The 13,293-nt window shown below is 39.3% G+C and overlaps 1 protein-coding gene across 1 annotated transcript in view; it reads left to right on the top strand.

The window, feature by feature from the left end:
* LOC126263364 (dynein axonemal heavy chain 10) overlaps positions 1-13,293 on the top strand; it is a 1,742,213-nt gene that overhangs the window by 915,023 nt on the left and 813,897 nt on the right. The window contains exons 32-33 of the mRNA XM_049960456.1: positions 11,900-12,069; positions 12,155-12,246. Of these exons, the coding sequence (XP_049816413.1) occupies positions 11,900-12,069; positions 12,155-12,246 (262 nt within the window). The remainder of the gene's footprint in view (positions 1-11,899; positions 12,070-12,154; positions 12,247-13,293) is intronic.

Below are 13,293 nucleotides of genomic sequence, written 5' to 3'. Positions count from 1 at the left end.
AGTACTGAAGTTTCAACCAAACCTGAGACAATCTATCGGTTTCAAAACCTGCTTGACAGTCAGTTGAATTATTTTCTACAAAGCTTGATGTTTCAAAAACTGAAGCAACATCAGATTTGAAAATTTAAATATTAGGTTTTTGTTCAGCTCATGTTCAGGTGTTGGAGAGTCATTCAGACTGATTTTTCCAGACAGTTATGCTGTTTCTAACTTCAGAAATGGGTGCAACAAAGTGCAAATATGTTATAAACTATGGTTTTGCTACCATTTTTCTGGATAAACTAAAAAATAAACTGCATCAATGTGATGACTTTGTATTATGTTTTTATGAATCATCAAATAAAATGGTGCAGAGAGGTCAGATTTTTATATTCATGAAGTTTTTTGATGGCAACAGAAGTAGAGTTTGTACCCACTATTTTAAGAGTGTGGTTTTAGCCAGAGCTTCTGCACAAGATGTACTTCATAATTTTAAGACCAGAATCTGACCATTCCACTGAAAAATGCTCTTCAAATTTTCGTGTATGAACCTAACGTGACCATTAGTTCATTGAGAAAGTTGGAAAGGAAGATGATGGAAGAGAATCCTGATGAGGAAAATACTCATTAACATTGAAGTTTATGGGCTACCTGTTGCACTACAAACTCCAAAGTGGGATGTGGATAAATTTTTCCAACATGCATGTTATATTTCCAATGATACACATGCACACCCTGCAAAATATAATGAACTAGGAAAATGGTATTTCCTTTGAAACACTGTACTACTTGATTATTGGAAAATGTGTCACGTCTTAGAATTATGACAAATTTGGATGATATTAATTCATTTATTGATTTTTTAAATTTAAATGCCAAACCATTGAGAACATTTTGCACAAACAAAAGAGATTTACATTAAACGTAAACTGTCATTTTTAAAAACTGTTTTTTTACATTGTGGCCATTTTTAAGAAAGTTTGCAGATTTATAAGTTGGCGTACGTAATTTGTTGTAGGTATTTTTTGAGAGTGACAAAATTCTACCCACAATCTGCACTCTTTTCCTGGAACATAAATGATTTTATCTACTTTTGTGACTTGAAAGATATAAATAGTGTTTTCCAAACCAAAAATTTCTTAAAGAAATAAAAGCAAATGTTTGCCATATGCAAAAGCACAGATAGGAATTTTAAAGCATGTTAATCAAAGTAACTACAACGGTATTTGAAATATTCCCAATCAGATAAAAAAATTGTTGGTTTTATCATCATTAGAGCCAAATACAAGGTGTTCCAGAAATAATGGTGATATTTGGATCATGATAATCTGAAAAAAAAAGTTAATATTGGCTCTAAAATGTGTACCTTAAGGGAAATGAACACTTCTTCATTTTCGATACTGTGATATGAATTCCCTCTTCAGCAAACTCTATGCTTTCCATGTTTCGGGAGGATCTAGTACAGACTAAAATAAGAAAAAATTATCCAGTAAAAATGGGCTTTAAAATGCATTCTCCAGTAACTGGAATCAAGCAAGACCAGAGCACACTGGCCAGCAGGCCAACAGTGGGCACGTAGGGCCTGAAGCATCCGGGACAATGTTTTTGGAGATGAATAGGTGGTGTCCCATCAGTGGAGACTGCCAGCTGGTAGAGGGAATACTGGTCTTCAGGCACTACACTGGGGAACTGCAGTGTGGGGGATGAATGTGGAGCATATGGAGGCTCTGATGATGTCTTGACCTCCATACCTGTGCCCACAGGTGTCCTGGAGCAAAAATGGTACTTGTGGTGGGGGGGGGGGGGGGGGGGACGTGTGAGAGCAGGGTCTCCAACTCAGATCCATCCACCAACAAAGGTGTAAGTCGAAGGGGAGACTGAGTTGTTTCATGTGTCAACACTCCAAACGTCTCAGGGTATAAACAATTGTATGGTGCTTTCCATGAGTGGCCACTACTGTAATCAGCATCCATGTGGATTTTGTCCCATAGGAACATGCCCAAATGGCTGAACCTGGAAGATATCGTCCAGCATGTCGGGTCTGAGGGTCGTTTTGTTAGGGTGCCAGGAGATTGAGGAGGGTATGTGGCTGCCAACTATGGAGGTATTCTGGGAGGGTGTGGTCATGTACAGGGGTGGACCTGTAGGTGATCCAAAAGATTGTGGAGTGATGCTGTCATGGTAGTTGCACCCACAGCCTTCAACATTTGGTGCTTAAATGTGTGCGCCATTTGTTCTGCTTCACCATTGTAAGAGGTGTGAAATGGAGGGCTACACAGGTGTTTGATGCCATTGGCATAGCAGAACTGCTCAAAGGCCACAGCTGTGAACTGGAGCCCATCGATAGTCACAATGGTGTGGGGAAGCCCTTCAATGATGAGAATCTGCAGAAGGGCATTGAGTGTGACAGCTGTGATGATGGCTGCCTAGGGCCACGTAGAGCCAAGGAAGAGGCCAGTCAAGTTGAGATGAATGCTATCCCAAGGGAGGGGGCCAGGGTTGGACTGAGTTGGAGCAGCCTAATAGTGAGCATATGTGGAACAGTGGTGCACCATAGCCTCTATGTCCGTGTTGAGTCCTGGGCAATAGACATGTCACCTGGCAAGGGTTTTCATATATGACATACCCCAACGCCCACAATGGAAGATATCCAAGACATGAGTGCATAAAGTAGTCAGGATGACAACACATTGGGTACCTGCCTCCGCATCTAGCAGGAGCACTTTGAAGACAAAGGATAAACGATGAGAGAGATGAGCCTAGGCCCAGATCCCAGGATCAGCTGACTTAAAAAAATAAGCAGGCTACTCATAGAGTTCACTGTCTATGGCATGCTACAGCATAGGGTTCTGGCACTCATCTGCTGCAATGTGAGAATGAGTAATGGGAATTTCAGCCAAGGTGTGTTGTCATTCTGCATTCATATGAAAACAGAAGATCTCCAGTTGGTCAAATGCCAGGTCTGGTCCTTGAGGGTAAATGGGAGAGGGCATCCACATTTGCATCTTGTACAGTGGGCTTGTACTTGATGATGTAATTGTAGGAAGTAAGGAAAAGAGCCCATCGCTGGAAGCCAAGAGTGTGGCTCAAAGAGTAATACTAATGATTTATGGTCTGTAACAAGGGTAAACGGGTCCCAAATATGTACGCATGGAATTTATTCGTGGCCAGTGCCTCTTTCTCAATCTGGGAGTAATTGCTTGGGACAGTCATCAGCATTTAGGCAGTTGGTTTCTCCATACCATCATCATTAATGTGTGCCAGTGCTGTTCCAATGCCATAGCATCCATAGCAAAAACAAGAGAACATGATGGTGGAAAGGGGGTAAGGCAGGATGCAGAATGTAACATGAACTTCAGCTGTATGAAGGCCTGCTCACAGGTTGGAACACCTTTCTTCCGCAACTGGTTGAGGGGATGAATAATGTGTGCTGCCTGTGGAAGGAATTTAGAATAATAATTCACTTTCCCCAAAAAGACCTACACCTCCTGGAGGTTTTGGGGATGCAGCAGAAAGTCAGTAGCAGAAACATTATGGACAGTGGGCTGAATCCAGTCTTTGGTGAGCAAGTGGCCAAGGTAGTCAACTTGTTCCTGAAAAAACTGGCATATTTGCAGACAGCACATGAGCCCTGCATCATGCAACATAGTAAAGAGGGTACATAGGTTATGCATGTGGTCTTGGCACATAGTAGCCATAACAGTTAAGTCATCAAGGTAATTGGTACAAGCTGGGATGGACATGATTAACTCTGGATGATTGCTGGAGCAGAAGAGATCTCAAAAGGCAAACACTTGTATCTGTATTAGCTTAAAGACGTACGCATTGCAATTCCTCTTCTAGTGGAATCTGTTATTAAGCATCAACAACATATATTTTAGAAAAACACTCACCTCCAACAAGCTTTGAGAGGAGTTCCTCTTGACATGGTATGGAGTAGGTTTCCACCAGAGCTTGGGTACTGATCATTGAATTAAAATCGCCACAAAGCTGTAGGGAGTAGTTTAGCTTCTAGATCACGACCAGGGGTGTGGTCCAAGTGTTAGCATTGACCTATTCTATATTCCCACTGTTGTAAAGACAGTTGAGTTCAAGCTTAACAGCCATTGATAAGGAGACTGGAAGAGGATGATCTCGACAGAATTGGGGCACCATATCTGGACGTAAAGAAATATGTGCCTCAAAATTGGTGGTGCGCCCGAGGCCAGACTCAGAGACACAAAAGAGGCACAAAGTTCAACAAGTTCCTGGAAGGGGACTGTGTTCAATGTTGTCCTTGATGGAGAACCCAAACAGAATGAAAGTATCGAGGCTAGAAATGTTGCCAGTTGAATGACTGTTGACAACACACAGTGTTCGTGGCCACGTAACCATCTTGTATGTTGCCGTAGTGGTGAATTGACCTCTGAGGGGACTAGAACTCTCACCATATGCAACCAGTTATGAGAGTGCAAGGCCAAAGCCAGGTAACCCAGACAAGTGTATGTTGGGAGATTGATCAGGGAAACTTGGAAACAACTCCTGTGTCAACTTGGAAACAAACGTCCTGATGAGCAATCATGAGATTACTAAATAACTTGGGGGCACAACAATTGACCTGAAGTTCATGCACTGTTCTGTGATGCAAGTTAAGATTGGGGTTTGACTGATCTGATGCCTGACTTCAATGGGTGCAGTGCGCCCAGCGATCGGGACAGTCTGCAAGGTTGGTGCATCACAAAACACTCAGGACAAGAAGGCAGACCCCACTGTTTGCATGGACATGGCACGACTGTCTACTCAGAGGTCACTGACACATCTGAAGGTGATGAATTGTGATGATGCCTTTGAGAAGAAGGTTTGTGAGAATTCCGTCCCCGTGGCAGTCGTTGAACCACTGCAACCTGGTGGCAGGGCAGAAGATGTTCATTATGTGCCTGCGTGATCTCAAAAGAGTGCGCAGTTTTCAGTGTGTCATCCAAGGAACCATCGTCTAGCTTGAGGGCTACATTGCAAACTTCTGGATCAGGAGCCAACTGGATTACTACCTTATGAATTAGGTAATTGGCATATGCAGTATTGCAAGATGGATTGACACAAGTGAAATCACAATGATGGCTCAGACCGTGCAAACTCATCACCCAAGAACGATAAGACTTTCCTGGTTGCTTGTGGTACTGATGGAACTCAACGCATGATGTGGCCACTTGGAACCATTGTGAATAATATTTCACCAGCAAAGAAACATGTTTACTTAAAAGTCAGTGCAACCAGGGTTGAGAGGGGAGCCAACTTGTTAAGCAAGAAAAATGTCTCAGGGGAAGACCAAAAAATGGAAGAGCAGCTGTTGGAGACCATCATGAGAAACCCGAAAGCAGCGAAGTGTTGTTTCAGCTGCTGCAAATACATGTCCCAATCCCCCTTGGTATCATTAAATGGTAGAAAGGTGGGTGAGTGGGACTCTGGGAGGTGAACTAAGTGTGAATGGGTCTTTTTACTTGCAATTGTTCTGTCAGAAGCCAAATTTCCTGATGTAAAACGTCCATTTGCTGCTGGAGCTGCTGTTGAAACTACTGGTCCAATTGCCACTGCAGGAGCAACTGTTGCTGTTGCTGTTCCACGTGCTGTACAAGTTTTACGTCCATAATGCACTTTTAACCTTTCACCTTGTCACCAATTCTGGAAACTGGAATCAAGCAAGCCTGGAACACACTGGCTGATGGGTAAATGGCATCAACAGGAAATCACCAGTCCAATGCAGACACACACACACACACACCATACAGCAAAATACCAAGACCAGAGAGCAAAACCAGATCATATACTGAGATGTAGCAACTATCAGCAACCAGAACAATGATGAATAGATAAACGATCACAAGTGCTGTTGGACCACAACTGTGGTCTGAGCTTCTGTGCTGCTGGCTTTATAGGACCACCGTAAGTGCTGATAGGCTGGTGCAGTGGGCGTGGCCTGTGCATAGTGCTGTGGCAATGACAGCAGTGCTCACAGGTTATAGGAGCACTGCCTAGCAGCTGTCACCTACATTAATGCCAGCTGGCAGGCTGTCAAAATTGTCAGACTGGGATAGCAGACATACCTTAAGTGCTATGAGCACTGTTCAGTTGAAGAGATGTGTTTCACAGTAACAAAGACTATCAAGTGCTCATAGCTCTTAAAGCATGCACTTTATTGCCCATCTTGACAGACATTTTTTCCTTGATTTTATCCACGCCACCACATCTCAGAATATGGAAAGCAAAGTGTTTCAGTAATGCTCATAGCTCCTAAGATACTTATTTTAGACCCCATGTTTACTAGATTTTTTGCTTTGAATGATCATTCCTATCATGTCTCTGGATATTGACCATTACTCCTGGGACACTCTGTATAATATTTAACCAAAAATAGCAACTAAAACCAAGGCTTAATATATTACTATACTGATTTTACACTGCTGTTAAAAGCTCAGACACAATTACCAAAAAAGCCAAAACCCAGTATAGTATTGTTAGCAGTAAAAAACACACTACTTTGGGAGTACATTTGAAAACTTATTTGTAAAATGCAAGTTCCTTTTCAAAGTCAGTGACTTGTATTCATGTTTTATGGTGTGTAACCAGAAATACTACTTACTTTGGAAAGCTATTAAACTTAGTTTAGTCTTTTCATGTGGGAACACCCCAATTGAGAACAATGTTTCAGACTGATAAAAATTTACTTATCAAAAACCAACATTACCAAAGTTTAATTGTGCAGAGAAATGTAGAAAATGCAACAAGATTCCATCAAATCATTCACAGTACTCTGATTACCCAATTACTGTTTCTCATAAAAGATATGAGGCAAACCTTTGAGAGTCAAGAGAAGTTCAAAAAGGAGCAGAAATGTAAAGCACAGAAAATAGGAAATTTTCCTTAGCAATAAAGAAACTTCAGAAGGTGTAGAAAGTGAAGAATCTTGGAGCTCTGATAGAAGTAAAAACATAAAATTAAAAAATTAAAATTATGGGAAGAAAACAACAATAATAACTTGTCATGGGTGTATTTTATGTTGCATATTTCAGTCTGATTTACATTACTTGTCATCATAGAGAGTGTAATTTGTTATGTTATTACTAGTAGCAATTTAATACTATAAAGGACATAAGAACATAATTATGTTCTTATTATTATTTATGAGGTGTCTTTTTAAAGTAAGTATTGTTTTGAAATTCCACCACTGCAGCACCACAGTTAGCATTTGGCACTTAGTAGTAGTAATAGTAGTAGTAATACAGTACTATATAAGACATAAAAATTATGTTCTTATTATTATTTCTGAGGCTTCCTTTTGAAGTAAGTACTGTTTCGAAATTCCACTACTGCAGCACCATAATCAGCCTTTGGCCCATTTGCGCTGTGTTCTATACTCTGTTGGCAAGTCACAGAAGCTGTTGCAGACATTTGGCGTGTTTAGTTATGTTAGTGATTATTCAAAATACCTCATATGACTGAGAATTTGTGAGTAACTGAAATGCCTCTTAGAATCACAGTACCCATGAAATATGTGCTTTATGATTTCAATGTAATTTGATGAGTTTCCTCAAGTGTCCAAACGTGTGCTGTATTCAACTGTTACAGAACATTTAAATTATTGTAAGTTATGCTCATGCTGAGTACTGAAAATGCTGACTGAAGTGCACAAAACCAATCAATTAGCCAGTTCTCTGACGTTCCTAGATTGATACAATGCTGAAGGGATGAGTTTTTACACCAAACTGTAACAGATGATGAAACATGGGTGGCTTACATTACACCTGAACCAAAGCAACGATCCATGGACTGGTGTCATTCAACATCACCCAAGAAAGTGAAGTTCAAGAAAACAATTTCATCCCAGAAAATCATGTATACTGTTTTTTGGGACTGGAGGGGCGGTATTGCTTGTGGATGTTTGCCTTATGGTAATACCATTAATTCTATGACTTATTGTCAGATAAAAAAATAAAAAATAAAGAAAAAAACTGCTCCATGCAATCCATAACAAAAGACGTGACATGTAAAATACCTCCCTTGAATGTGAGAGAAGAGAAGCACTTTAATTACTGCCAATGCTGAATGAGAAAAAATTTACAGTTTCTCAGGTTCTGACTGTAGTTGGACAGTGGTAATAGTGAATTCTCGGTCATACCATCATAGCAACTTAATAGTTTGGACCTCCACTATTCACAAGTACAAAGATGAGTGAAACTAGAAAATTTCAATCACAGTGAATGAAAATTCACATAATAACTTAGCTGCTCCATATGATGAGACACTCAGCTTTGATATCCTTGAGGGTTGTTGCTTCAGAAAGTCTTGGAATCTTGTGTTGCTGTTGTACTGATTTTTAAATAAAACATATATTGTGACTGATTATCAAGTACATATGTGGAATATACATTGGCTGTCTGACAGCCTCTGAAAGACTCTCACACAAACAGCTTCTGAAAGGCAATAATGCAGACTGACTCGTGGCTCATGTTCCACTTCCTTTTATGTAAAAGTAAACAAGCAAAGACATTATTGAATGTAAGATTTACAAAATAACAATTAAAACTCGTGAGATGATTTTAGTTACTTACATAAAAAAATAGGCCTCACATTGCCCTTCATGTTCGGACATTTAGTTTGGAAAAGTTTACATAATTTCATATACAATTTCTATGTATTTGCAGTGAACAATTTAAATTACATTTTAGTTAATTATAAACAAATCACTTTGAATAAAATATTATTAATAGTACTTTGGTTTGCTCTCAAGCAGAGTTACCATTTTAAATCATCATAATGAATCAACATTGTAGCTTTTCAGAAGTAGGGGAGAGGTAAATTTTCAAGAATATGTGGTGCCACGTGACTGCACAGTTCATATCACGAAATTTCAAAGTTGGATTGTTAACAAATGTCTTATTCTCATTAGTTGCTAACATAAATTAGATAGTATATTAATGTGAAATTTAATCTGAGATAATAAACTCATTTGTACTGCTGGAACTGGGAATAGACAAAACAGTATAAAATCCAGAAAGTTAAAAATTTGAGCTAAAATCATCTCTTCAGAGGATGTTGTCACGAGGAAAGAATTTCAGATAGGGATGGAAAGGTAGTCCCATTTCACATGTTGAATAAGAAGATTGTTTTGTGTCTTGACAGTGCCCATCCACATACAACCAATTGACCTCTAGAGCTAATTGGATCCTTTGGCTGGGTACAATTTGATCAACCTTCTTGATACAACACCCAGTGACTATCATGTGTTCCTGCATTTGCAGAAGCATTTGAAGATGTCAAAAAGGCAGTTTGCAATTGTTGTCTAATCATTGGGTAGATTTCTGTGAGGTTGGTATCCAAATCTGGTTGTATGATATAAATGCCTTAATATTGGTGGGAATTACATAGAAAAGTAAATTAAAGTACAGGCTTTCATGTAAAAATACGAGGGCAGTTCAATAAGTAATGCAACACATTTTTTTTCTCGGCCAATTTTGGTTGAAAAAACCGGAAATTTCTTGTGGAATATTTTCAAACATTCCCGCTTCGTCTCGTATAGTTTCATTGACTTCCGACAGGTGGCAGCGCTGTACGGAGCTGTTAAAATGGCGTCTGTAACGGATGTGCGTTGCAAACAATGGGCAGTGATCGAGTTTCTTTTGGCGGAAAACCAGGGCATCTCAGATATTCCTAGGTGCTTGCAGAATGTCTACGATGATCTGGCAGTGGACAAAAGCACGGTGAGTCGTTGGCCAAAGCGTGTGTCATCATCGCCGCAAGGTCAAGCAAGACTGTCTGATCTCCCGCGTGCGGGCCGACCGTGCACAGCTGTGACTCCTGCAATGGCGGAGCGTGCCAACACACTCGTTCAAGATGATCGACGGATTGCCATCAAACAACTCAGTGCTCAACTTGACATCTCTGTTGGTAGTGCTGTCACAATTGTTCACCAGTTGGGATATTCAAAGGTTTGTTCCCGCTGGGTCCCTCGTCGTCTAACCGAACACCATAAAGAGCAAAGGAGAACCACCTGTGCAGAATTGCTTGCTCGTCATGTGGCTGAGGGTGACAATTTCTTGTCAAAGATTGTTACAGGCGATGAAACATGGGTTCATCACTTCGAACCTAAAACAAAACGGCAATCAATGGAGTGGCGCCACACCCACTCCCCTACCAAGAAAAAGTTTAAAGCCATACCCTCAGCCGGTAAAGTCATGGTTACAGTCTTCTGGGACGCTGAAGGGGTTATTCTGTTCGATGTCCTTCCCCATGGTCAAACGATCAACTCTGAAGTGTATTGTGCTACTCTTCAGAAATTGAAGAAACGACTTCAGCGTGTTCGTAGGCACAAAAATCTGAACGAACTTCTCCTTCTTCATGACAACGCAAGACCTCACACAAGTCTTCGCACCCGAGAGGAGCTCACAAAACTTCAGTGGACTGTTCTTCCTCATGCACCCTACAGCCCCGATCTCGCACCGTTGGATTTCCATATGTTTGGCCCAATGAAGGACGCAATCCGTGGGAGGCACTACGTGGATGATGAACAAGTTATTGATGCAGTACGACGTTGGCTCCGACATCGACCAGTGGAATGGTACCGTGCAGGCATACAGGCCCTCATTTCAAGGTGACGTAAGGCCGTAGCATTGAATGGAGATTACGTTGAAAAATAGTGTTGTGTAGCTAAAATATTGGGGAATAACCTGGTGTATTTCAATGCTGAATAAAACAACCCCTGTTTCAGAAAAAAAAAAGTGTTGCATTACTTATTGAACTGCCCTCGTAAATAGCTAAGAAAAATTTACTTGTCTTATATTTGTTCCAGAATGGTACTTCCCTAAAAACCATGCCTCATATTTTATGTTAGGAGTTTGTGTGCACTACGTTTCAAAATATACTATATAAAAAATTTAATGTAAAAAAATAGTAATAAAAATGAGAGTGTTGGATGTCAATGGGAATACTGGAGATTGAAAAATAAAAATTTTAGAAAAAAATTTCCTTAGAAATAACTGAAAGCTTATATATGTCACGAGTCGAGTCAGTGAAATTACATCAGTGAAATTATATTTATTTAGTCATGGATAAATATGAATGTCAATACCAAATTACAAGTGTGAACCATGACTAACATTCCTTTCTGTTTATTAAGGTTGAGCAAACAATATTTCTCTCCATCTCCTCATTACAGTGTTCAACTCTCATTATGTAAGAAGCATATATTTACTTTGCATTTAGAATGGGTGAATTACTGCTGAGTTCCTTATTCAAGTCAACAGGAGCTCATCACTTCTAGTAATGTGCTTGATCCAGTACATCATGTCATAACTGGATTTTGCACTGCCCACTTTGTCAGGCACAACAACCATCTAAGACAAACACTTCCATCTGATGTATAATTTGGTACAGGAAGTAGTGTATTCTACAACACATATAAGAGTAGTTTTTACAGAAACTTGGCATTTTATCTGGAGCTGATGAGTAGATAACTTACCAAACTGATGCTTTAAAACAACATGCTTACTTGGCAAGTAACTAAGGAGATTTCATGAACGAAGTTTTCTGAGAAAACCTGTATTCTTAAACATTTATAAAATATCTATTTAGAGTTAAAAAGCAATGAGAACAACATCTTCTTTGCCAGAATCTAAATTTTCACACATTACAAGACAAAACCTATTCATAATCATGGCTTGTTTTCCACAAATTAGTTTTGTGTGTCATTTTTGGCATGGAAAGTTTTCTTCCATAAATTTCCTATTGCTTTTTCTCATTCTTGTCTTCTCATATGTTTGCTTGATTTAAATGCTCTAAAATGTATTTAGTCGTGTTTTTACTCTTGGACATGCCACAGCATCAATAAATGCTGTGGTAGATCTATGATGAATTCAATGTAATAAAGCCTTGGGTTGCTCTTTAACAGGGTAAAAAGAGGTCAATGAAGGAGTACCTCGAACAACAAAATAGGCAGCTTGATGAGTTAGTTGTCAGAGTCAGGGGAAATTTGTCCAAAAATGATCGCAAGAAATTCAATACTGTGCTCATTATTGATGTTCATGCACGTGATATCATTGAAACATTTGTAAGAGACAGGTAAGCTAAGAAAATTCTTCTTCTGTCTAAAATCACAATTAAATTTTACCATATAAAAATAATAGAAGTATTTAATTTGTTTCAGCATTATGGATGAACAGGAATTTGAATGGGAAAGCCAACTGAGATTTTATTGGGTGAAATCAGTGGATAACTTGGTGGTTAGACAATGCACAGGTTTTTAAAATTTCTTTCATAAGAACTAAAATTTGGAATAAATGTTAAATTTTGGAAACATATATTGCATTGTAATTATCATTAGTATGCTATCTTGACAGAAGAATATCTGGTTTTGTTTTTAACTCACCCTAAGTGTCAAGCTTTTCCTCACAATACCTTTCTCTAAAAGGTTCACATCACAGAAATATGTATTGTGATACTGTCTTTCGTTGTATTAATACCTCAATGACGTATCATTCAATGCAGTTCTTTTATGGTTTTTGTTAAAAGCACTTCTGTCTCTTCTGGAAAGCTATTTGTCTGTGAGACAGATGACTGCTGAAGACTCTGTATGAGCAGCTTCTGTAATACTTGTCAGTATCTCCAGGGAGCTACATTCAAATAAATTTTCCATTCTCTCATCCTTACATCCAAATATGAAATATGTCAATTTGCAAGTTGTAAACATTTACTTTTCCCTAATAGCTGATGTATTGTCACAACAGTACCATTTAAAGAGGGACTAGCCACTAGAATTTCTATCCCCTTCAATTTGTTTAAAGCGTTTTGATGTTGTTATTAAGATTTAAAGTTTTCATATGGAACTGGAAGACAGTCTGACAACTATATTTGACTATAAAACTTAGCTTCTATACACATGAATGAAACAATGATAGATGATTTGAAAACCCCATCACTCAATTCAATTATTTTTATCCTTCTGCCTAGCTGTTCCCAAGAAAAGTCTCTGAATGTCTGTGGAGAAATGGCAGTCCTTTCTTCCTCAAGAGCCAAAACTCGAACTGTGGTGATGTTGGACATTTGGGTCCGCATATTCCAACACATCCCAAAAGGGTTCCATTGGGTTCAGTAAGGAATTCTGGGCAGGCCAGTACATTTTAGGAAATTATTGTCCTCTGAGCATTGCCTCACAGATACTGCTTTATGACAGAGTGCATTGTTATGCTGATCAAACTATCATTGTCTCCAAACTGTTCCTGTGCTGTAAACAGTGCGCAGTGCTGTAAAATGTGCTCATAACCTTCTACAGTTAATGTTTCCTTG

This window comes from Schistocerca nitens, chromosome 6 (genome assembly GCF_023898315.1).
Source record: "Schistocerca nitens isolate TAMUIC-IGC-003100 chromosome 6, iqSchNite1.1, whole genome shotgun sequence".
Lineage (NCBI taxonomy): Eukaryota > Metazoa > Arthropoda > Insecta > Orthoptera > Acrididae > Schistocerca > Schistocerca nitens.
The sequence above is the reverse complement of the archived record's forward strand: the minus strand, read 5'-3'. Positions and strand labels throughout refer to the sequence as shown.